Source organism: Phyllobates terribilis, unplaced genomic scaffold (assembly GCF_046119375.1).
Source record: "Phyllobates terribilis strain yellow unplaced genomic scaffold, ASM4611937v1 Scaffold_4__5_contigs__length_816908805, whole genome shotgun sequence".
NCBI lineage: Eukaryota > Metazoa > Chordata > Amphibia > Anura > Dendrobatidae > Phyllobates > Phyllobates terribilis.
The window spans coordinates 474,010,456-474,036,443 of record NW_027362764.1 but is presented as its reverse complement, the minus strand read 5'-3'; the positions used below and the strand labels follow the sequence as shown (position 1 = coordinate 474,036,443).

The window sequence follows — 25,988 nt, the reverse complement described above, 5'->3', positions numbered from 1 at the left end:
GGTGGAAACAGGCTTAGGTGTAAAAGGGTTAAATGTGTGTAACTGTGCCTGTCTGTTTTTGCACAGCTGTTTTCCTAGAACAATTTGAGACCCATACATAGGGGAATGTAGCACCTATACTTCAGCCTGCTGTCAGATTTTGCTTTCTGTAAGAGTATCTACCTACCTAGCATTACTTATTACGTCATTTTTGGCAAGTGTTGAATCACTGGGGGTGAAAAGATTTTCAAAAAGTAATTATAGTGTTATACAATATGTATGGTAAAAGAAAAAGTGGATATGGCAATAAATGGGGTAGTGTAAAAGAAAAAATCCTTATATCACGGCTAAGAATGTGGCAGCAGCAAAAGCACCACCCCCATCGGCAGAAGCACCACCCCCATCGGCAGAAGCACCACCCCCATCGGCAGAAGCACCACCCCCATCGGCAGAAGCACCACCCCCATCGGCAGAAGCACCACTACCATCAGCAGAAGCACCACCACCATCGGCACAAGCCTTCATGCAGTATAAGTACTTTTAACAGTACTTCCCAAGATAGTAAGTTGTTCCCTATCAATCGGATAGGGAAAAGCTTGCTAACTATCAGAGATCCTGAGAACGGTGTTCTACAAAGCCTCATCTGATTGTAGCGGAGGTCGAGTATATGCACTGTCACTCCATTCATTCCCTAACAGACTGCTGGAAGAAGCCAAGCACTTTACTCGGATATCTCTAGAGGTCACTTGGACAATAAATTTAGAAAATATCCAGATACATGTAAACTTTGCAAAACAAGCTATCACAAATGTGGACAACACGTGTTATTTAAATAAAATAAACTTTGCCTTCAGGTTTTCACATGCATTACTCTATAATTGAAGCATCTTATGAATCTAAGTATATCTAATACAATTCAGTGTACACTGTGGATGAATGTTTAAGTGCTAAAGAATAATTCTGCTTGTATGCACCCCTAAATACGTCACCCACTAAAATGTTATGTACATTGAGAAATTGTTTGAAGATAACTCAACTCAAAAAAGTACCAACACTATGCACAGCGCGTTGACTGAAACTGTGCCAGTGCCACCACCGAAAGAGCGAGGCTGCCAGGGGAAATAAAGTTAATTTGCTCTAGGCAGCGGGGCTCTCTATGCAGTGGCCACAACGTGTCAGTATGCTATTAATCTGCAGATTAACCCCATATATGCAGGTTCATAGTGTTATTTTACATGCCAGGTTCACTTTAAAGTGCACCTGCACTTTCACCAGACTTTACAACATAGACATATGAAAAGTTTTGATTGGTGGCGGTCTGAGTCCTAAAATGCCCCCGATCCTCAAAATAAATGGGCATAAGAGCTCTGCTAAGAACTGCTCTCCTTGCTTTAGATGTTTCCATATTCCAGAGCACCTGAAAATAAGGGGGCAGTCAGACGGCCATATAATATGGACAGCTATCGCATCGCAATGCACGGACTGGCGGACGGCTCTCCTGACCAGAGAGTGACAGCTTCTATGCAGCGGGCCAGCCCGTGCACTGCGATGCTATCGCTGTCCGTATTATACGGCCATCTGATTGGGCCCTAAAATTCACAAACACAACTAACATAAAATACAACAAATGTAAAAATGAATAATGAATGCATAACTAAAACGGTTTTAAGAGATAGAAATACACTCTTATGTGATCTAACAATCTGAAATGTCCCCGATGCTCCCCTGTAATAGATTTCCCTTCAAAACTGATACAGATGACATTTTATATATTTCTTTTTTTTACTTTTTATTAAATCAGTAACACCTGTATATGTAATCCTGAAGTTTAATGTATAATTGTAATCAATAAGTTTGACTAATACATTCAGCAGTGTTTCCAATACGCAGTAAAAAGGATAGGTGTGCATTATACATGATGGCAAAAGGACACAATATAGGACTTAAAAAATATACCAGCAGGAAATCCCAAAGATTTTTGCACTATAAAATCTGAAAGCATAAAATATACAAACTTATTTTCCTTGTTACCTTTTACTTTTTGTACAAATTCATTTTTATTACATCTATAGAAACCTGTGTATTGATTTATTTTGTGAACACAGAGGTCACACTTTAAGTCATTATTTCCATAAAAAGTAGCATTTATATATAACATGTCCGCAGACAATTAACATCTTTCCTTGGCAATAGATTTTATGTTTTTCATTTTTTTTTTTTTTACAAGATAAGGTTGAATTAAGATCACAATACTCTTACTGATAAATGCTGACTATGCTGTGCCCATAAATTAAAACCAGTTTAAAATCATATCAAGAAGTGGAAGGAGTAAGTAAAGGTCCGGCGTATATTAACCCAGGTCCAGTTTTAGAATGTCTTTTTTTTTTTTAATGGAAATCATCTTCATCAGAAGCAAAATTGTCTTCTAGGTTAGTAACTAGAAATAGTCTAGTCAGATGTATGAATTTTACACGAAAGTCCACCATGCGTCCAAATATGTATTACAGGAAGATGTAAACTTCCTGTAATAGCTACACAAAAAAAGTCATCACAGCGTGACATCTGCGTTTGACCTCTTCTGTACTGGAAGTCAGTACTTTGGCACTTCTCTGATTCTAGAATGGAAAGTTCTCTTGATGGATCCATGTGATGTTTAACCATTTGTAGTTTTATTTTGGTTCAACGTGATTAATTGATTGAGTAGATCCGTATCTCTAATATCATATAGCGCAGAGGCCACCTTTCCAACGGTAACATTTTTCGACCCCTCTTTCATTTGCCATTGATACAACATCTGATAAACTTTTTCCTTCAACCCGTCACGTTCGCAGTCATGATCAATTTCTTCAATTTCTGGCTGACGTAATCCAACTTTGCGAGCAAACTCTTTCCACTTTCGGGCTAAATTGTCCCTCAGTAGTTGCATCTGGCTGTCATTTAATAAAGAACTGCTCTCTGAAATGCAGAAATACACAAAAAGCTTACTAAATTACTGATAACAAGTGTCATCTGCTTTGCACAAAAACACACAGATTTGCCATTACTTCAGTTCAATACATTGATGCCATGGGATTTATGCTAAACGATTAGATTTCTTAAACTAAGGAATTAACATATAAGCAGAAGCAACTTCCCCTAGCATTCCTACCTGATCACCAGGTGTTAGAGAACCTGTACAGCCATTGTCCACTTTTTAACTGGCTGTTCTCCTTAGACAACCATGCTAATTATGCTTTGCATTCTCTGCTTGGAGGCATTGACACCCTGACAGTATTCAGGCCAAAAGCCCCCTAAAAAACTAGCTTTTTCTGCTGGCCCTTTTCTACTTAACAATCCTTATTAACCCATTCTATACAAAATATCCTTAATCAAAGATTATACAATTTCATATCAGCATCTAGACAAAAAGAGTGTGATATGCTAATTAAGTGTATTTAGGAATTTATTTATAATGACATTTTTTTCAGTCATTTACTTTTTTCTATTCTTGGAGAACCCCCTTACAGTCTCCTGTGTATTCCATGTAACTGCTTCATACTCTTATGGGCTTCAAAGGAGAAGAGTAATTATGCAATATACTGAAATACTACAGTATCTGAGATTATAGGGGTTGCTCATTACCTGGATAACCACTTTTCATGTATCCTATGAAAAATAAAAATAACAGATATTAACCTCCTGCACCAGCACAACACTGTTAGGGTATGTGCAGACCATCCGTACTGTCAGACCTTTGAACGCAGCACACTTTATGCTGCGTCCAAAACGCTGCACGCAGGTGAATCCGCATGTGTTCATTGAACCGCGGGTGGTCCGCAGGAGCACGGGGACGCATAGTGGGCATGGGATTCCTTGAAATCCCATCCACTTTGCTTGTAATGTAAACGCTGCGGTTTGCACAAGTGCGCTGCGCCCAATCCCCAGTGTTTCCTGACCGTGTGCACATATCCTTATGTCACGTGAGTTCTGCTGCCAATCAGAGCCCGCTATTGGGCTGCTGCGCACTCACTTCTTCAGTTTGTCCAACACTGGTCCAAGAGAGCGGCCGCTGATTGGCTGCAGGGCTCACGTGACAAAACACACTCCAGCGATGTCAGCGCCAAGGTGGGAGGGTGATATGTTATTTTTATTTTACAAGGTGGACTTCTTAAAGGGGTTGTTCCCTTTCAATTAAAATTCTCCAGGCTGAAGTTTGCTGTAAAAAAAACAAACAAGCCATGCTATATCACCTTCCCCAGGTCTCCTAGCAAGTCTCTACAGCTGTTCTCAGTGTCTGCCATTGGCTGTGAGATTACACAGGAACAACCCATTCAGAGCCGCCAAGCTCATCAATTTGCATTGGCTGAGGCACTGACGTCACATTCACAGTGCAGCAGCCAGACATTGGCGGAAACTCACTAGTGGACCAAGGGACGGTGAGTATAGTGAAATTTCAGCATACTACAGTGAATGGAGAAATTTAGTTGAAAGGGAACAGCCCCTTTAATTAAAAAAAAAAAATGTTTGTCTAGGAAGTGATAACATGTTCAACTCATCTAAAAAGACTAACAACGAATGTAAAAAAAAACAACCAAAAAACCCCAATACAAACCATTTTAGTTTTGTATGTTACTATTACAATGTAATGTTACGACCAAAAAAAAGTGGGAGAATGGGGTAAGATTTTTTCTTTCAAACTACAAAGCACTGGTTATTATGCCAAAAACACTGGAAAGAAAATCTGCAACGACCATTTACAAATAGTCTATATGTTATACGTTACAATGTAATGTATCCCATTTTGAGTGTCAAATAAAATGTTTAAAGAAAAAAAGAATATACATTTATTAAAGAAACAAAAAACAAATATGTTTTAATCACCACCCCACCTTTTCCCATAATGAAGATAGCAAAATCTAAAAAATAAAAAAATTAACATATCTGATATCGCTGTGTGTGAAACTGTCTGAACTAATAATACACAGAAAAAAATGTTTATCCTGTACGGTGATACAGTATCCTCTAGTACCGGTTATAATATAGTTATATGAAAAAGTTTGGGCACCCCTATTAATCTTAAGCTTAATGTTTTATAAAAATTGGTGTTTTTGCAACAGCTATTTCAGTTTGATATATGTAATAACTGTTGGACACAGTAATGTTTCTGCCTTGAAATGAGGTTTATTGTACTAACAGAAAATGTGCAATCTGCATTCAAACAAAATTTGACAGGTGCATAAGTATGGGCACCCTTATCATTTTCTTGTTTTAAATACTCCTACCTACTTTTTACTGTCTTACTAAAGCACTTTTTTTGGTTTTGTAACCTCATTGAGCTTTGAACTTCATAGCCGGGTGTATGCAATCATGAGAAAAGCTACTTAAAGTGGCCACTTGCAAGTTGTTCTCCTGTTTGAATCTCCTCTGAAGAGTGGCATCATGGGCTCCTCAAAACAACTGTCAAATGATCTGAAAACAAAGATTATTCAACATAGTTGTTCAGGGGAAGGATACAAAAATCTGTCTCAGAGATTTAACCTGTCAGTTTCCACAGTGAGGAACATAGTAAGGAAATGGAAGAACACAGGGACAGTTCTTGTTAAGGCCAGAAGTGGCAGGCCAAGAAAAACATCAGAAAGGCAGAGAAGAAGAATGGTGAGATCAGTCAAGGACAATCCTCAGACCACCTCCAGAGAGCTGCAGCATCAACTTGCTGCAGATGGTGTCACTGTGCATCGGTCAACTATACAACGCACTTTGCACAAGGAGAAGCTGTATGGGAGAGTGATGCGAAAGAAGCAGTTTCTGCAAGCACGCCACAAACAGAGTCGGCTGAGGTATGCAAAAGTACATTTGGAGAAGCCAATTTCTTTTTGGAAGAAGGTCCTGTGGACTGATGAAACCAAGATTGAGTTGTTTGGTCATACAAAAAGGCGTTATGCATGGTGGCAAAAAAACACAGCATTCCAAGAAAAACACTTGCTACCCACAGTAAAATTTGGTGGAGGTTCCATCATGTTTTGGGGCTGTGTGGCCAATGCCGGCACCGGGAATCTTGTTAAAGTTGAGGGACGCATGGATTCCACTCAGTATCAGCAGATTCTTGACAATAATGTTCAAGAATCAGTGATAAAGTTGAAGTTACGCAGGGGATGGATCTTTCAGCAAGACAATGATCCAAAACACCGCTCCAAATCTACTCAGGCATTCATGCAGAGGAACAATTACAATGTTCTGGAATGGCTATCCCAGTCCCCAGACCTGAATATCATTGAACATCTGTGGGATCATTTGAAGAGGGCTGTCCATGCTCGACGACCATCAAACTTAACTGAACTGGAATTGTTTTGTAAAGAGGAATGGTCAAAAATACCTTCATCCAGGATCCAGGAACTCATTAAAAGCTAGAGGAAGCGACTAGAGGCTGTTATTTTTGCAAAAGGAGGATCTACTAAATATTAATGTCACTTTTCTGGTGAGGTGCCCATACTTATGCACCTGTCAAATTTTGTTTGAATGCAGATTGCACATTTTCTGTTAGTACAATAAACCTCATTTCAAGGCAGAAACATTACTGTGTCTAACAGTTATTACATATATCAAACTGAAATAGCTGTTGCAAAAACACCAATTTTTATAAAACATTAAGCTTAAGATTAATAGGGGTGCCCAAACTTTTTCATATAACTGTATGTTCCACCAACTCTACACCTACAAAAGAAAGTCTAATTCTTCATTTTTGCTTTTATTCACTTGAAAACACTTTAGTTAGTCTAGTAAAATAGAGCAATTTTATAATTGGAACATTTTTGGCACTGCTTCTTTTGTTGTACCCTGTCCCATCTACTCTCCACCTTCACTTAATCATCCAGGTACAGAAATGTTTATAACTTATCGCTGCAAATGCTACATCTAAAGTGGAGTGTGACAAATGAAAAAAAGTATAGTCTTTGCTTTTAGTGTTATAGTGATGTCATATGATAGACAATGAACACTTTAGCAGAGCTCTGAAGGCTTTTGGCTGTCATTTTCAAAGCCTCCTGGAACTTCACATCCTGATTTTCCACTTTTCGTCAAGCGGCAGCCATTTGTGACTGGCGCCCTACTGAAGTCCTTACATTTTCCTATCCTTTCAGTAAAAAAGGAATAAAGGTGTATCTCGAGTAATCAATAAAAAATATGTTGAATAAATTGTTTATACAATATGTGTAAGTTTTATTTGTCTTAAGGCAGGATTAGAAGAGCGTATTTTCGCTCCAAGTCTGATTTGTCAAAACATTGGATTGAATCCGGAGCAATGTTATGCTATGGGGCCGTGCACATGTCTGATTTTTTTTTTTTCAGACAGTGTTTGTCAAAGGAAAATAATTGCAGAATGCCGTGTAAGTCAATGAGTCTGTGACATGAGTGCAGTCCGATTTCCACGCACTCACAGAATGGAGACCTTTTTCTCTCCATCTTCTCCTCATCAAAGAGAATTGGATAACACTATGCGGACACTCTGATCAGAGCGTCATTTGCATAAGCAACTTAATTCTCTCTGATGAAAGAATCTACGTCCGTCTGCACCTGCCCTTATTATGTATTTTTATCCCTAAGTGTAGTTTTTCTATTGCTTGTATATCCATGCTGACAACAGAAGGAGAATTTTATATGCTGTTTTTATGTGATCAATTTAAAAAATAAATAAATAAAACCTTACCAAGCACATCAGCATATTGATATTTTTTGTAATTTAAGCCTTGACTGAGTTGACCACTTTTCATATCGGACCCTCGCCCAACATTTAGGTAATTATTGTTTCCAATCTGAAAGGCTGTACTGTTTGATATAGTCAAATTGACAGATTTCTCTAAAAAGAAAACAAAAACAAAATAAAGAAACAGAATTATTCAGAATTATGAAATAAAGGAGCAATACATTTTATATACAGTACACTACTCAACGTTAAAATTTCAACACTAAGAAGAAAAATTAGGCCACATGTTACTCATGCTTTTGTGAGCAGCCTGTGTGGCCTAAACATGTTACCATGACCTGTGTCATCTCTGGACTTGTCTCCCATCAGGCACATCAGGGACGTGATTGGTTGGCAATTGCAAAGGGAGCTGTCAGCAGCGGATCTTGATTTGTCTTCCTATCCGTATTCAGCGTGGCAGAACCATTAATAACCTCATTGATAACATTCCAAGGCGTGAGTGTGTGTATATACTGAATATATACACATTCATTAAAACTCAGCTTTTCTCAGCTCCAGACATGTAACCCTAGTACACATCTCCACTTGTAGTTCCGTTAGGATCACTACTACATCCCTCAACATTTAAATGGTAGGACATATGAGCCACGCAGGCTGCTCACAGAGCACAAGCAACATACAGCCTGGCATTGCCACACTGAAAAACGATTCCTGGGACACTTTGGAGAAATGGCCATACCATCCACAATTGATCCATTCTGTTCTGCATGTGAAATTGGACAATATAAATCAAGGCGTCAAACAGTGTCAAGATACAGTTATATAATCAATATAGGCTTAGAGTGCAGACTCTCAGCTTTAGGCAACGTTCACATGTTCAGAATTTCGCCAGTATTTTAAATTTTTACAATATTTGTAAGCCAAAATCAGGAGTGGATGAAAAAAGTGGTACACATGTTTCTATAAGGCTGCGTGCCCAAGATCCATAATAGCAGCATTTTGGACGCAGCTCGTCTGCGCTGCGTTCAAAATGCTGTGTTCTACATTAGATGCACAGTGGATGGGATTTCTAGAAATCTCATGCCCACTGTGCTTCTATTTGACACAGTGTAAGCTCACCAGCAGCGCGGCTTAATGAGCTACAGCACGTCAATTTATGTTGCGGGGATGCTAGTCTCCGCAACAGAAATTTCTCCATTAGAATGTATTGGATGCAGTAACTCCGCATGCGTTCAATGAACACATGCAGATTTACCTTTTGCGCTTTGGATGCAGCGAAAATACGCTGCGTCCAAAATGCTGCTATAGCCTGATCGTGGGCACATACCCTTATACTTCTCCGCTGATTGTCCCACTGCTGATTTACGCTTACAAATACTGATGTAAAATACTGGCCAAATACTGAACGTGTGAAATGGCCTTAGTTTGAGGTTATACACATTCTAATTGGAATAAGGGTTTAGGAATTACAGCCCTTTAATATAGTGTTGCATCTTTTTAACATCTTCACCCCCAGACTATTTTCTGTTTTTTTTTTTTTTTAATTTTCATTTTCTCTTCCCCCTTCTTCCAAGAGCCATAACTTTTACATTTTTCCATCCTCATTGCCGTATGAGGGATTGTTTTTTTGCGGGACGATTTGTACTTTTGAATGGCATCATTAATTTTACCATATAACGTACTTGAAAATGGGGAAAAATTTCAAGTGCTGCAAAATTGCGAAAAAGTGCAATTCACAATAGTTTTTTTTTATTTTTATTTACCATGTTCACTACATGGTAAAACTGACCTGCCAATTTGTATATGTGTAGCAGAAATCACAATCTCCTATGTATGCCGGCCACAAGTGTTCACAGGAATATCGCAATGGCAGGCATCAACAGACCCATAGTTGCCCCGTGATCACATGACATGGGTGGCGATGAGCAGTGATTGACAGCGGGATTTAACTGGTTAATGTCAGAGGGCGGAGCACTGCTCCACATGTAGCCATTAGAGGCACATGATGACTGATTAAATCAATCATCATGTGAGGGGAAAGAAGAGGGGTCAGTGTGTGATCCAGCATCAAAGTCAGGGACACAACATATGATGTAAATATACGTCATATACCTTGAAAGGGTTAAAGGGACCAAAAGTAATTGGACAGTTATCTCAAAAGCTCTTTAATGGGCTGAATGGGCTCGTTAATCCATCATCAAGCAAGCAGGTAAAAGGTCTGGAGCTGATTCCAAGTGTGGCATTTGCATGCGGTCAAAGGAGCTCTCAATGGAAGAGAAATAGACAATCATTAGGATGAAAAAAAATAAAAAATCCATCAGAGAGATAGCAGAAATGTTAGGAGTGGCCAAATCGTTTGTAAAGTTTAGTACATTCTGCAAAATAAGAATGCACTTGTCAGCTTTGGAACTAAAAAAAAGGTCTGGACGCCCACAGAACTTTTTTTTTAATAGAATTTATTAAATAGTCTTGGGGTGGGGAGAGCATATGATGAACTGGGAGTGGAGAGAGCACATTATGAACTGGGAGTGGAGAGAGCACATTATGGGAATGGGGGTAGGGAGAGCAAATGAATTGGGAGTGGGGGATGGGGAGCGCAAATAATGAATTGAGGGTGGGGGTGGTGACAACAAATAATGATGAATTGGGGGTGGGGGAGAGTAAATGATGATTGGGGTGGGAGAGAGAGGACATGACAAAATGAATTGGGGCGGAGGGGGGCATGTAAATATAATGAATTGGGAGATGGGGGCGTTGAGGATGACAGAATGTAACTGGTAATGAATTAGGGAAAAGAGAACAGGTGGTAATTAATTTATATATTTATTAGGTAGGGAAAGTGGCTATTTACAGTTAGTGGGGGCGCAGTGATTGCATAACATTTTATATTTGGAATGGTGGGTTGCATAATAACTAATTATATATTAATGGTGGGTGCACGTCTGTATTCAGCTGCGTAGTGTAGAAGTTGGTGAATGTGCTGTAGATAACTGTGTTATTTTATGCAGAGACGGGTCCTAGCTGGAAAAGGTGATAGCGGTCTGCGCTGGATGAAGGAGAAAAGCGAAGATAAAGGACTTCAACTAGAGACATCACTGGTGAGTCTGTGTGTTTTCTGTACACTATATATTATTGTACAGAGTTCCTGTGTATAAGGTCACTGGTGATCACTGTATTACCTATATACTATATACAGAGCTCCCGTGTATGTCTCCGATGATCCGTATATTATCTGTACACTGACACTATATACAGAGCTCCTGTGTATAATGGTCACTGATGATCCCTGTATTACCTGTACACTGACACTTTATACAGGTGCATCTCACTAAATTAGAATATCAAAAAGTTCATTTATTTCAGTTCAATTCAAAAAGGGAAACTCATATATTATATAGAGTCATTACAAACAGAGTGATCCATTTCAAGTGTTTATTTCTGTTAATGTTGATGATTATGACTTACTGCCAATGAAAACACTAAAGTCATTATCCCAGTAAATTAAAATAATTAACAAAAAAACACCTGCAAAGGTTTCCTAAGTTTTTTAAAAGGTCTCTTAGTCTGTTTCAGTAGGCTCCACAATCATGGGAAAGACTGCTGACTTGACAGATGTCCAGAAGGCAGTCATTGACACACTCCACAAGGTCCCAGAGTTCCAATTTTCATTTGGAAATCAAGGTCCCAGAGTCTGGAGGAAGAGTGGAGAGGCACACAATCCAAGCTGCTTGAGGTCTAGAGTGAAGTATCCACAATCAGTGATGGTTTGGGGAGCCATGTCATCTGCTGGTGTAGGTCCACTGTATTTTATCAAGACCAAAGTCAGCGCAGCCGTCTACCAGGAGATTTTAGAGCACTTCATGCTTCCCTCTGCTGACAAGCTTTTTGGAGATGGAAATTTCATTCTCCAGCAGGACTTGGCACCTGTCCACACTGCCAAAAGTACCAATACCTGGTTTAAAAACAACAGTATCACTGTGCTTGATCGGCCAGCAAACTCGCCTGACCTTAACCTCATACAGAATCTATGGAGTATTGTCAAGAGGAAGATGAGAGACACCAGACCCAACAATGCAGACAAGCTGAAGGCTGCTATCAAAGCAACCTGGGCTTCCATAACACCTCAGCAGTGCCACAGGCTGATCGCCTCCGTGCCACGCCGCACTGATGCAGTAATTGATGCAAAAGCAGCCCCGACAAAGTATTGAGTACATTTACTGAACATACATTTCAGTAGGCCAACATTTCAGATTTTAAAAACATTTTTCAAGCTGTTATAAAGTATTCTAATTTACTGAGATAATGACTTTTGTGTTTTCATTGGCTGTAAGCCATAATCATCATTAACAGAAATAAACACTTGAAATAGATCACTCTGTTTGCAATGACTCTATATAATGTAATGCACACGCCCGGGCTGAGTGGCGTGTGCGTGTATATGTAGTGATTCCACTGGACCGTGCCGGAGAGTGAATGCCTGGAGGGGCGTAACTAAGTATCCACCCGATCCGACCAGGGTCGCACAACGGCAACTGACAGAACACAATGCTCAGGCATGGATTCCAGGGAGGAGCTGGGTTAAATACCAGGTGACAGACAGCAATAGGCTGAGGACGCACAAGGGGTGTGCCTGCAGCAGCTACAAGAAGCAGGAAGTGATCGGGCGCCGCCCTTAAGCAGCAGAAACAGAGGCAAGCAGACAGCATGGAGGGAAGCCAGGCTAGCAGACTGGACTGGAGATCAAGTGCGCGCTCTTGCACAGTGGGAGATGGACCACTATGCAAGGACGCCGCCAGGTATGTTACATATAATATATGAGTTTCAATTTTTGCATTGAAGAACTGAAATAAATTAACTTTTTGATGATATTCTAATTTAGTGAGATGCACCTGTACATAGCTCCTGTGTATAATAGCACTTATGGTAATATTAGTATTGTGTTTTTTTATTAATGATCAGTATTGTAGTATTCGGTCCCTATGTGGTGGAAATATGTGGCCTGGTCATAGTGTGGCAGTATTTTTTCCTTGTATGTAGTATTATTCGGTCACTATGTGGTGGTAATATGTGGTCTAGTCATGGAGTGTTGGTATTTGTTCCTTGTTTGTGGTATTATTTGGTCATTATGTGGTGTGATGGTATTTGTCCCTTGTATTTTACATTATCGGTCATTTTAAAAAATGTATGTGACACATTCCCTTAAAGAAAAATAAATAAAAATATACTTAAAAAGAGTATTGGATATTTTAAGAAATGTTTATTGGGTTAGAGTAGAGTAGGCCCGGCCAAAAGAGTCTACCTTGTCGTGGTGGCGGCTTAAAAAAAATCTTTCGGCCAAAACAAAAGCTGATGGCTATGTATGAGATATGGTGTTCGATGAGAACTGTGAATGTGTGATTGGTGAGGATGTGGTGCTGAAGTGGAGATTTTCCAAGAGTTGGAAGTGGGACTGTGGAAGGTTCGAGAAGTGGAGGTGGAGCTGGTGTGGAGCCTAGGTGGAGTCTCAAGGGAGCCCAAAAATTTTGCCAGTATGGGTCCCTGAAATTCCTGGTGGCAACCCTGATGGGCTGGACACTGATCTGAATGAGAATCTGCCTCCAGAGCTTATTTTTAATAAAAGGGGAATTTACCAGTGTGAGACATGCAACTAACACAAAAGAGTAGAACTGAACTTTGCCTCATAAACACATTTACTGCAGCTCTTACAGCTCTGCTGTATTGCAACACTGTCTGCCTGTGATATGGAGGCTGAAGCGGAGAGAAACCTGCAGATCAGGTATAATCACACACAGCTCTGCAGTGAGATGAGAAGAGCAGAGAGCAGCCATTACGCATCACACTGGTAAATCCCCCTTTTTATTTATATTAATCTATGGAGGCAGATTCTCATTCAGGTCAGTGTCCAACCCATAGTCCTGAAGAGCTCATTTACATATAAGAAAAATGTAGATTATTGGAGGATCCCATGGATAATGGAGTAGGGAGGATCCTACTAAAAGATTCCCTTTAAATGTTTTGCTAATTTTACACAAGAAAATAATTTTTAAATGAAAAAATATATATATTTTGGATCTCATTCCGAGAGTCATAACCATTTCATTTACATGGCTCCATGAAGGCTTGTTTTTTTGCATAGAAAGCTATAGCTTTTTAAGGTATATGATTTTGAGATACGTACTACTTTTTGATCACTTTCGATTTCATTTTTTGTCAAACATGATAAACAAAAACTAGGATATTTTAGTCCACAAAGGGCCTTGTACAGTTGCTAGCCGGCATGTGCCCACCAGGTCATTTTTACTGAAAATTTGAATGCCATAAAGAGGAAACCAAAACACAACAGCAGATTTTTCTTTTTTTCTACCCATTTCAGCCCAATTATTTTTACGTTTTGCTGTAAAATTAATGCTGTAATTTTAAACTACAATTTGTCCTATAAAAAACTGTAAGAATCTAGTGTGAGACATGTAACTAACAGTACAGTAGATAAAAAAACAAGCCCTTTTAGTACGATTATCTTGCCAAAAAAATAAAATAGTTATGGCTCTTGGAAACTCCCCAATAAATTAAATCACAAAAAGGAATATTGGCTCCTTTGGTAAGCAGTTACATTTTATTGGCTCCTTTGGTAAGCAATTAAATTATAAGGCTTCTTTCACACGTCCGCTGCGGTCAGTGAGTGACAGGACATCGCTCGCTGAGCGCATCTCCGGGGCCCCCTCGCTGCAACACGTCGTTCTCCCCGGCGTAATTGGTTGCATGGATTACAGCGGGGGACACTTAGGACAGGTGAGTATAAGTTTTTTTTTTATTCTTATTTTTATAGTTAGACTACTACTCTCATCATTGTCCCTGCTGGTGCTGATCGCAGCACCAGCAGGAAACAAGTATGAGGACAATGTTCAGCACCCGGCGCTTGGGGACAGCGCTAACTGTATGCTAATCCCCAGGTGCCAGTACGTATGCTCCTGATGCGGCACACAGGCAGCACACAGCTCCCACACGTGTGCCACACAGGTGCACAGGGACACGGATATCTGAGGTACTGGTTTTTCCAGAACCGGAAATATCCGAATGTGTGAAAAAGTTGTTTCAAACAGTGTTGTATTAAGTACACTAGTGCTGAGGTGCATGCGTCTGACTGCTCAGGCCTGTAACTCCACAGGTCCCCGTGACAATCACAATGGTGAAAAATAAATTATTGACATTTAACATTTACCTTGAGGATATATTTGTGAATATTCAAAGTTTCCTTTGGGGAACAAACTGTTTCCCTCGGCTCCTGCAAGAACAAAGAAAAAAATGTCCATAAAGTGTCGAAAAAAAGCTTAAAGGAATTGTACATTTGTTCATTTATTCTTTATTAAAAGAATACTAAAATATCTATTTTCTGTCAACCTCTCACATGCACCTATGTACTTTGAGTTCCCCTGGTCAATAGGGAGTCCACTCTACCCAGTCTGCCAGCACTGATAACACAGTCAGACCCTGTCCAGAGACACATCCTCCTGACAAAAAGAATGTTAGTTCCCAGTTGTAAAATTATTCACACATATACAGGAGGAATAACATAGGAACAGCACAACACAGACTTCTAAGTACTGTGAATGGAACATGCATCCTGGTAGGTATCACAAGACATGGAGTCACTTGTTTTGCTCATTTCTCTGAGGTAGTGAGCTCTGCAGGACTAACTTTTTAATATAAAATAATTAATAAGGGTATGTGCACACGATGCAGAAATGAAGCAGAAAATTTCTGCATCATTTCTGCATCTCCCTGGCAGAAAAAACGCATGCAGATTGTGCATGCGTTTTTCCTGCAGAATACATGCGGATCCACATGCAGATTCACATGCGTTTCCGCATGCAGATTGACAAGCGCTTTCCAGGCGATTTTAGCATCACCTGGAAAGTGCTTGACAACTAGGTCACACTATATAAATCCATGCAAACAGCATGGATTTATATAGTGTGACCCGAGAGAGTGTATATACTTACCTCCGATGGCCCGCGCTGTCCTGCTCCATCCGTTCTCCCGGCAACTTTGAATTGAAAGACCTGCCGACGTCAGCGTCACGTGACCCGTCACATGACTCTGACGTCACCGCAGGTCCTACAACTCACTGCAAGTGCCGGGAAGCAAGCAGGAGCGGTGCGCGGGCCGACAGATGGTAAGTATATATATATTTTTATTATTCTTGTTTTTACAGCTTTTTTAATGGTACCTGGGTGTGGAGGAGACTCTCCTCTCCTCCACACCCGGGTACCATCCGCACATTAGAACGCACCAATTACGCAAGTACAGATGCAGTCTTGCGGAATTGGCGCGTTCTAATGCAAGTCAATGGCGGCGAAAACGCCGCGTTTCCGCAAAATTAAATGACATGCTGCGGATTTTTGAGCGCAGCGTTTACGCTGCGGAAAAATCCGCATCATGGGCAAAAACGCCGCGGAAACGCATTAAAAACGCATCGTGTGAACTCAGCCTAATACAACATTAATTATTGAATGTTAACTAGTGATGAGCGAACGTGCTCGCCACTGCTCGGTACTAGCCCGGGGATCACTGTGCTCGTCAAGCTCGGCGGAGTATTTCCGGGTTGCTTGGACGGGTCCCCTCCCTGCATGTTTGGGGCTCTTTAGAAAGCCAATGAATATGCAGGGATTGCCTGCCATGCACTGTAATGCCGTAGCCATGTTGGTTGTGAGCATTACAGTGATTGGCTGGCCGCACAGCATCATCAGGTCTATAGACCTGGCGCCGCTATGCTCCTGCTGAGTCAGGGAGAGATTTGCTTGTTTATAGTTAGTATAGGTATTCCACAACATATATATACACTGCTCAAAAAAATAAAGGGAACACTTACACAACAGAATATAACTCCAAGTAAATCAAACTTCTGTGAAATCAAACTGTCCACTTAGGAAGCAACACTGATTGACAATCAATTTCACATGCTGTTGTGCAAATGGAATAGACAATAGATGGAAATTATTGGCAATTATCAAGACACCCTCAATAAAGGAGTGGTTCTGCAGGTGGGGACCACAGACCACATCTCAGTACCAATGCTTTCTGGCTGATGTTTTGGTCACTTTTGAATGTTGGTTGTGATTTCACACTTGTGGTAGCATGAGACGGACTCTACAACCCACAGAAGTTGCTGAGGTAGTGCAGCTCATCCAGGATGGCACATCAAAGCGAGCTGTGGCAAGAAGGTTTGCTGTGTCTGTCAGCGTAGTGTCCAGAGGCTGGAGGCGCTACCAGGAGACATGCCAGTACACCAGGAGATGTGGAGGGGGCTGTAGGAGGGCAACAACCCAGCAGCAGGACCGCTACCTCCACCTTTGTGCAAGGAGGAACAGGAGGAGCACTGCCTGAACCCTGCAAAATGACCTCCAGCAGGCCACAAATGTGCATGTGTCTGCACAAACGGTTAGAAACCGACTCCATGAGGGTGGTATGAGGGCCCGACGTCCACAGATGGGGGTTGTGCTCACAGCCCAACACAGTGCAGGACGCTTTGCATTTGCCACAGAACACCAGGATTGGCAAAATCGCCACTGGTACCCTGAGCTCTTCACAGATGAAAGCAGGTTCACACTGAGCACATGTGACAGACGTGACTGGAGACGCCGTGGAGAGCGATCTGCTGCCTGCAACATCCTTCACCATGACCGGTTTAGCAGTGGGTCAGTAATGGTGTGGGGTGGCATTTCTTTGGAGGGCCACACAGCCCTCCATGTGCTCGCCAGAGGTAGCCTGACTGCCATTAGGTCCAGAGATGAGATCCTCAGACCCCTTGTGAGACCATATGCTGGTGTGGTTGGCCCAGGGTTCCTACTAATGCAGGACAATGCCAGACCTCATGTGGCTGGAGTGTGTCAGCAGTTCCTGCAAGATGAAGGCATTGAAGCTATGGACTGGCCTGCCGTTGCCCAGACCTGAATCCGATTTAGCACATCCGGGACATCATGTCTCGCTCCACCACCAACGTCACGTTGCACCACAGACTGTCCAGGAGTTGGCGGATGCTTTAGTCCAGGTCTGGGAGGAGATCCCACAGGAGACCATCCGCAACCTCATCAGGAGCATGCCCAGGAGTTGTAGGGAGGTCATACAGGAACGTGGAGGCCACACACAGCATTGAGCCTCATTTTGACTTGTTTTAAGGACATTACATCAAAGTTGGATCAGCCTGTAGTGTGTTTTTCCACTTTAATTTTGGGGGTGACTCCAAATCCAGGCCTCCATTGGTTAATAAATTTGATTTCCATTGATGATTTGTGTGTGATTTTGTTGTCAGCACATTCAACTTTGTACAGAATAAAGTATTCAATGAGAATATTTCATTCATTCAGATCTAGGATGTGTTATTTGAGTGTTCCCTTTATTTTTTTGAGCAGTGTATAACCATCTGAACTAACAGTCCTTCTGAAGACTAATCAAGCTGCATATAATCAGAGCTAGGCAGGCAGGCAGTGTATGTGGCAGACTGAAGTGTATGATACAGCACAAGAGGGTCCTTTGAACATCCTGTCTGCTGCTGCAATAATTACAGATATTTGTAAACATAGCCCCAGATATCAGGGGCTAGGGCAAATTTTGTTTTATCTTTACCCTGGTAATTTGCTTAAAAAGCAATCCAGAGTACACAATTTTTCTGCTCCATTTGCTTGTTAAACACAGCAGAATACAGCCAGATCTGTTCCATATTTCAGCGATAAAAATCCAGAAATTTGAACTGAATGTGGAAAATATTGGCCTCCTTTTCCATTCAGTTGCAGTGTTTCGGTCAAGCTATTCACACTAGGTCTCTGTGTAGAATAATATTAGTAAATTACAGGCCTGCTATTTAAAACTGTGGTTCTCCGTCAGACATATCACCTATAAGACTGTTCCAAAATCAGCCATTTCTTCGATTTCCATTTTGTTGCAGTGTGTCGGCCAAGCTATTCACACTAGGTCTCTGTGTAGAATAATATTAGTAAATTACAGGCCTGCTATTTAAAACCGTGGTTCTCTGTCAGACATACAGTACAGACCAAAAGTTTGGACACACCTTCTCATTTAAAGATTTTTCTGTATTTTCATGACTTTGAAAATTGTACATTCACACTGAAGGCATCAAAACTATGAATTAACACATGTGGAATTATATACTTAACAAAAAAGTGTGAAGCAACTGAAAATATGTCTTATATTCTAGGTTCTTCAAAGTAGCCACCTTTTGCTTTGATGACTGCTTTGCACACTCTTGGCATTCTCTTGATGAGCTTCAAGAGGTAGTCACCGGAAACGGTTTTCACTTCACAGGTGTGCCCTGTCAGGTTTAATAAGTGGGATTTCTTGCCTTATAAATTGGGTTGGGACCATCAGTTGTGTTGTGCAGAAGTCTGGAGGATACACAGCTGATAGGCCTACTGAATAGACTGTTAGAATTTGTATTATGGCAAGAAAAAAGCAGCTAAGCAAAAGAAAAACGAGTGGCCATCATTACTTTAAGAAATTAAGTTCAGTCAGTCCGAAAAATTGGGAAAACTTTGAAAGTGTCCCCAAGTGCAGTTGCAAAAACCATCAAGCGCTACAAAGAAACTGGCTCAGATGAGGACCGCCCCAGGAAAGGAAGACCAAGAGTCACCTCTGCTTCTGAGGATAAGTTTATCCGAGTCACCAGCCTCAGAAATCGCAGGTTAACAGCAGCTCAGATTAGAGACCAGGTCAATGCCACACAGAGTTCTAGCAGCAGACACATCTCTTCAACAACTGTTAAGAGGAGACTTTGTGCAGCAGGCCTTCATGGTAAAAATAGCTGCTAGGAAACCACTGCTAAGGACAGGCAACAAGCAGAAAAGACTTGTTTGGGCTAAAGAACACAAGGAATGGACATTAGACCAGTGGAAATCTGTGCTTTGGTCTGATGAGTCCAAATTTGAGATCTTTGGTTCCAACCACCGAGTCTTTGTGCGACGCAGAAAAGGTGAACGGATGGACTCTACATGCCTGGTTCCCACCGTGAAGCATGGAGGAGGTGGTGTGATGGTGTGGGGGTGCTTTGCTGGTGACACTGTTGGGAATTTATTCAAAATTGAAGGCATACGGAACCAGCATGGCTACCACAGCATCTTGCATCAGCATGCTATTCCATCCGGTTTGCGTTTAGTTGACCCCAAACACACCTCCAGTCTGTGTAAGGGCTATATGACCAAGAAGGAGAGTGATGGGGTGCTATGCCAGATGACCTGGCCTCCACAGTCACCAGACCTGAACCCAATCGAGATGGTTTGGGTGAGCTGGACTGCAGAATGAAGGCAAAATGGCCAACAAGTGCTAAGCATCTCTGGGAACTTCTTCAAGATTGTTGGAAGACCATTTCTGGTGACTACCTCTTAAAGCTCATCAAGAGAATGCCAAGAGTGTGCAAAGCAGTCATCAAAGCATAAGGTGGCTACTTTGAAGAACCTAGAATATAAGACATATTTTCAGTTATTTCACACTTTTTTTGTTAAGTATATAATTCCACATGTGTTAATTAATAGTTTTGATGACTTCAATGTGATTGTACAATTTTCATGGTCATGAAAATACAGAAAAATCTTTAAATGAGAAGGTGTGTCCAAACTTTTGGTCATTACTGTATCACCTATAAGACTGTTGCAAAATCAGCCATTTCTTCAATTTTCATTCTGTTGTAGTGTGTCGGTCAAGCTATTCACACTAGGTCTCTGTGTAGAATAATATTAGTAAATTACAGGCCTGCTATTTAAAACTGTGGTTCTCTGTCAGACTGCGTTCCAAAATCAGCCATTTCTCATCAACGTGGAAAATATTGTCTTCCATTTAAAATGGGAAAGGTGCGTGGCAAGGGATGGGGAAGTAGATGTGATGGTGCATGCAGAGGCCGAGCACGTGGCCGTGGGCAAGCCGAAATTGTGCCACAACAAACACCCACATCTTGTCACTCGACCTTCGTGTCCCAATTACTAGGGGCCGCAGTACACCACTATTGAAACCAGAGCAGTGTCAAAAGGTTGTTGGTTGGATAGCAGATGCTTTCAGTCACTTTACCACCACTACCTCCACCCTGTCTTCCACACGGTCAAGTTTCAGTAGCCATGAGTCTGGACCGCATATTCCTCACCCTGATCCTCCTTCCATCCACCATGCCGAGTGCCCGGAGATAACTGATCCCACACTTGGGCACTCAGAAGAGCTGTTCACTTTTCCATTTGTAGATTCGGGCCTCTTGCCCGGCCAGGTTCAAGCGAGTCAAGAGGAGAACGCGTATAGTGATGCCCAAATATTGGAGCAGCCACGGTCACACGAAGGTGACGGTGGGAAAGTGCAATTACTGTCGCAAGAGATGGATGATGATGAGACACAATTTCCAAAAAGTCAGGAGGAGGACCAGGGTGCGTTAGTGGAAGAAGAGGTGGTGGATGGTATAGTAACTGACCCAAACTGGCAGGGGGACAAACAGAGAGGACAGCAGCACACAAGGGGAGGGAGGTGTAGCACCACAACAGGCAGGAAGAAGCAGTGTGGTGGCCGCAAACACAAGGCGGGAAAGCGTTCCTCATAACGCCAACACGACGGAAGTTGCCAGTACAACTATTAGGTCTTCCCGAGACTGGTTATATTTTAAAGACTCTGCAGATAACCCAAAAAAGGCCATTTGCACCACCAGCCAGGTCAGCATCAGCAGGGGTAGCAAAACTAGCAGAATGACCACCACCAGCATAATCAGGCACATGGCAGCAAAGCACCCGACTAAGTGGGCCGAACCCCAGGGTCCAGCAACAGTGTCTGCGGGTGACACCACTGCTTCTTCCGCTGTGGTGCGTGCACGCCAATCCCCTGTCCATGGTGCATGCCAAGATGCCTCCGGCCCTGGACCTGTCGTTGCACATGTCAAGTTAAGTAGCACCATCAGTAAGCACGTCCATGTCCTTGTCCAAGGGCAGCGTTAAGTTGTCCCTACCCCAGTCCTTGGAACGCAAGCGCAAATACACAGCCAACGCCCCACAGGCCGCACTACTAAATTCACACATTTCGTGAATGCTTGCGCTCTAAATGTTGCCTTTTAGGTTCGTGGAGGCAGAAGCTTTCCGCAACCTGATGGCGGCGGCCGTCCCTCGGTACTCGGTCCCCAGCCGCTACTATTTCTCCCGGTGTTCCGTCCCCGCATTACACGAGCAGTGTGTCCCACAACAATAGCCGTGCCCTCAACAACGCAGCCACTGGGAAAGTCCACCTAACCACGGATACGTGGACAAGTGCTTGTGGGCAGGGGCGGTACATCTCGCTGACGGCACACTGGGTTAATATAGTGGAAGTCGGACCTTGGGACGGAACACGTCCTCCCGACACTGAGGATTGCGGGCCCTGGGTCAATCAGGGTTGCCCCCACATTCTACAGCTCCTGCACTTCCTCCTCTTCAGCCTCCATCTCCAAAATGACCACATCAGTCGCAAGCTGGAAGCACTGCCTCGGCCAAGCGGCAACAGGCTGTGCTGAAGCTAATATGCTTAGGTGACAAACCGCACAATGCTGAAGAGTTGTGGACAGCTCTGAAAGAGCAGGCAGATCTGAGGCTGACACCGCTGACCCTACAGTCAGGCATGATCGTGTGTGACAATGGCCGGAACCTGGTGGCGGCTCTGAGGCGAGCTCACACACGTACCATGCCTGGCCCATGTGCTTAACCTCGTGGTTCAGTGGTTTCTCAAAACCTACCCGGTTCAGCTTGCCAAAGTACGTTGCCTGTGTGCCCATTTTAGAAAGTCAGCTACAGCTTCCGCCACCCTTGCCGTGCTTCAGCAGCGTTTCCAGCTTACCGTCTGATCTGCAATGTCCCCACAAGTTGGAACTCTACATTGCAGATGTTGGGAAGGATTTGTGAGCAGAAGAGGGCAGTTGTTGAGTACCAGCATCAACAAGGCCGTCGGTATTCAGTTCAGACTCCACACAAGACCTCAGGAGTGGATATGGATGTCAGACATATGTACCATCCTCCAAACCTTTGAGGACTCCACCAAGATGGTGAGCGGCGATGATGCCATAATTAGCGTCACCATCCCACTTCTCAGTCTTCTGAGACGCTCTTTGCTCACAATTAAAGAGGATGCATTGCACGCGAAGCATGATGAGATGGAGCAATGAACCATACAGGGTGATTCCACATAGCCCAGACTCATCTCATCCCAACATGGATTGGGTGACAATGAGGAAGAGGAGGAAGAACAGGAGCTAGTTTCCTGTGCTATAGATGGTACTACCTGCACAACTGTCATACCATCTGTTCAGCGTGGATGGTCTGAGGACAGGGAGGAGGAGAATGAGGAGGAGGGCATGGTCAGTCGTCCTCTTGGCGAAGACACGGAAGTCTTGCCTCTTTGCAGTCTGGCACACATGGCTGAGTTTATGTTACGCTGCCTTTCCCGTGACCCTCGCTTTATCCAAATTTTGGGTGACAGTCATTACTGGTTGGTGACACTTCTAGACCAGGAAGAGAAAGAACTTTCTATCTCTTATTCCTGCGCAGGACAGGCCTAATAAAAAGGGGCAGTATGAGAAGGCCCTTGTTTCGGAAATATTTAAAAAATTCCCATCTGAAAATGCTGGCGGCAGAGATCACAGTTCGTTGGACAACCAAGGAGTATAGGCGAGAGAGACACAAATGCAATTCAGCAGAGGCAGGGGAACACAGTCAAAGTTCTGGGACAGTTTTCTCAGACCCTCCCATAAGCCCTGATGCGCTGGGTACTCTCACAAGGAGAGAAAAGTTTCGGAAGATGGTGAGGGAGTACCTTCCCGAGTGTACCAACATCCGCCGTGATTCCTCTGTGTCTTATAATTATTGGGTATCCAAGCTGGACACGTGGCATGAACTGGCTCTCTACGCCTTGGAGGTCCTGGCCTGCCCTGCAGCTAGCGTTTTGTCAGAGCGTGTTTTTAGTGCCGCTGGTGGAATTATAACAGATAGGCGCATCCGCCTGTCAACTGAAAATGCTGACAGGCTGAAGCTTATAAAAATGAACAAGGGCTGGATTGGGCCAGACTTCTCAACTCCACTGAATGATAGCAGTGTTACATAAGCTCAAATACAATATCTTTTTTTTGGGAGGTCTAACCCTACTCCCATGCACCTCTGCCTTCACACCCAGACATGGGTGTACACTTCCTGATTTTGTATATTTGCTCTTGTCCTCCTCCTTCTCTGCATCCTCATCCTCCACCACCATATTACCACCATATGTACCATATCAACATATCTATGTCTCTTGCAAGGGGCATTGGAGTTCCTCCAAATTTTTGGCAGCCGTAGCATTCACTGCATAGGCAAACAGTATGGAAGACACACTTCCTAATAATGGGAACATTGTTTTCAGGAGGCCCTCTGACCTCTACGTCTTTTGCAAGGTCATTGGAGTTCCTCCAAATTTTTGGCAGGCGTTGCATTTACTGTATAGGCAAACAGCATGGCAGACCCACTTCCTAATAATGGGAACATTTTTTTTCAAGCGGCCCTCCGGCCTCTACATTTCTTGCAAGGGGCACTGGAGTTCCTCCAAATTTTTGCCAGCCGTTGCATTCACTGCATAGGCAAACAGTATGGAAGACACACTTCCTAATAATGGGAACATTGTTTTCAGGAGGCCCTCTGACCTCTATGTCTTTTGCAAGGGCATCTGAGTTCCTCCAAATTTTTGGCAGCCATTGCAGTCACTGCACAGGCAAACAGTATGGGAGACCCGCTCCTTTCTAATGGGATTATATGTCATTACTGAGGCCCACCTCTGTGTGTCTTTAAATTATTATTGGGGTTTTTCCTAAATTTTGGCAGCCGTTGGACTCACTGCATACCCTATAGCTGTCCAGCAGACCCTCTCCTCTCTAATAGGAACATGTCGTTACTGTGGCGCAGCTCTATGTGTCTTTAAATTGTTAGTGGGGTTTTTCCCAAATTTTGGCAGCCCTTGCAGTCACAGCATGGGCATTACCACTATAGGAGATCCGCTCCTTTATAATGCGAACATTTTTCTTTACTGAGACCCTCCTCTATGTCTCTTCAAAGGGGTATTGGGTTGCGTCCAAATTTTTGGCAGCCCTCGCAGTCACTGCATACGCAATAAGAGTATAGGAGACCCACTTGTTAATAATGGGAACAACAAAGCATAGCCGGCTGATGGAGGGCCTTCTGATGGCCCTATAAAAATAGGTCTTGTGACTTTCAGAGTCCTTCCATCATAAATGAAACAGGATGTGTCTGATGATGTGTCACACACCACATGGCCAGATAAGGTTGTAAAATGTTAAAATGACATTTCCCGGTGAATGCATTTGTCTTGGTTGAAAGCAATGCAAAAGTGCAAAAACGCATCAAAAACGCTACGTGTGATCATAGCCCAAGGTGTGGAGGAGCATTTCTGTTTTTGTAGATTTATTTTGCCTTATATACAAGTCATTACCCTGGAAAGGATGTTCCTTAACATATTTCCCAGGAAAATCCATTTTGGCTTCATTTTTGTATGTTTAACTGTGAGTCCGTAAAAGTGGCGTAATACCTCTGACAACATTGTTGACAGCAGTGATCTGGGAGTCAGAAATGCTTCCAGGGGTCTTCCCCATGCTGTTCCCATGCCATTTGAGCACTGTTCCCATCGATTTTTAGGCCCTCTGCAGATGCCGGGTGTAGCCGCTGGAAAAATGCTCGAGTTTCCCATAGTCTTACATTGGGATCGTTACTCGGACCGAGCACTCGAGCATTCTAATTTGCTCGACTTGAATAACGAGTACCCGAGCATTTTAGTGCTCGCTCATCACTAATGTTAATACCTTTAATACTAACTACTTGTAAGGATCTTACAGACTCTACAAACCGGTTTACTATTTTTTTCAGTTTCTTAAACCATTTCCCGTAATTACCAGTTAAAAATGATGCTGCTTATAGTGGACTATACCGTATAACATATGGTTATACAAACATGTTTAGGATTCCTGAGTGGATTTTGCACCTAAACAAAGTATACTCCTGTATTTGCATGTGTACTGAATGCTTCAAAGGCTCAGATGAGAAACCAGCCAGGAAAGAAGTCACATGTATAAAATGAGTGCAGCCATGTTATTGCTGCAGTCGACACCAACAGCCGGTGTTTACACACTGACACCATAAGCAGTGGGGGGCCTGAAAAGTGGTATTGCGCAGGGTCAGACATACCATTGGTGCAACCTCTGCAGCTGGATGGTGGCCCACTGTCATCTTGAAAGCATGACTATGGGATATAAGGAGCCCATCTACAGTCCTAGCGCTGCAGTGTGAAATGA

The 25,988-nt window shown here is 42.7% G+C and overlaps 1 protein-coding gene across 1 annotated transcript in view; it reads right to left on the bottom strand.

Annotated features, from left to right (window-relative positions):
• Nucleotides 1-1,791: 1,791 nt before the first annotated feature.
• Nucleotides 1,792-25,988, bottom strand: part of RIPK1 (receptor interacting serine/threonine kinase 1) — an 88,417-nt gene continuing 64,220 nt past the window's right edge. Inside the window, exons 10-12 of the mRNA XM_073678697.1 lie at nucleotides 14,877-14,939; nucleotides 7,661-7,810; nucleotides 1,792-2,934 (exon numbers count right to left, since the gene is read on the bottom strand). Of these exons, the coding sequence (XP_073534798.1) occupies nucleotides 2,633-2,934; nucleotides 7,661-7,810; nucleotides 14,877-14,939 (515 nt within the window). The 3' untranslated portion in view covers nucleotides 1,792-2,632. The remainder of the gene's footprint in view (nucleotides 2,935-7,660; nucleotides 7,811-14,876; nucleotides 14,940-25,988) is intronic.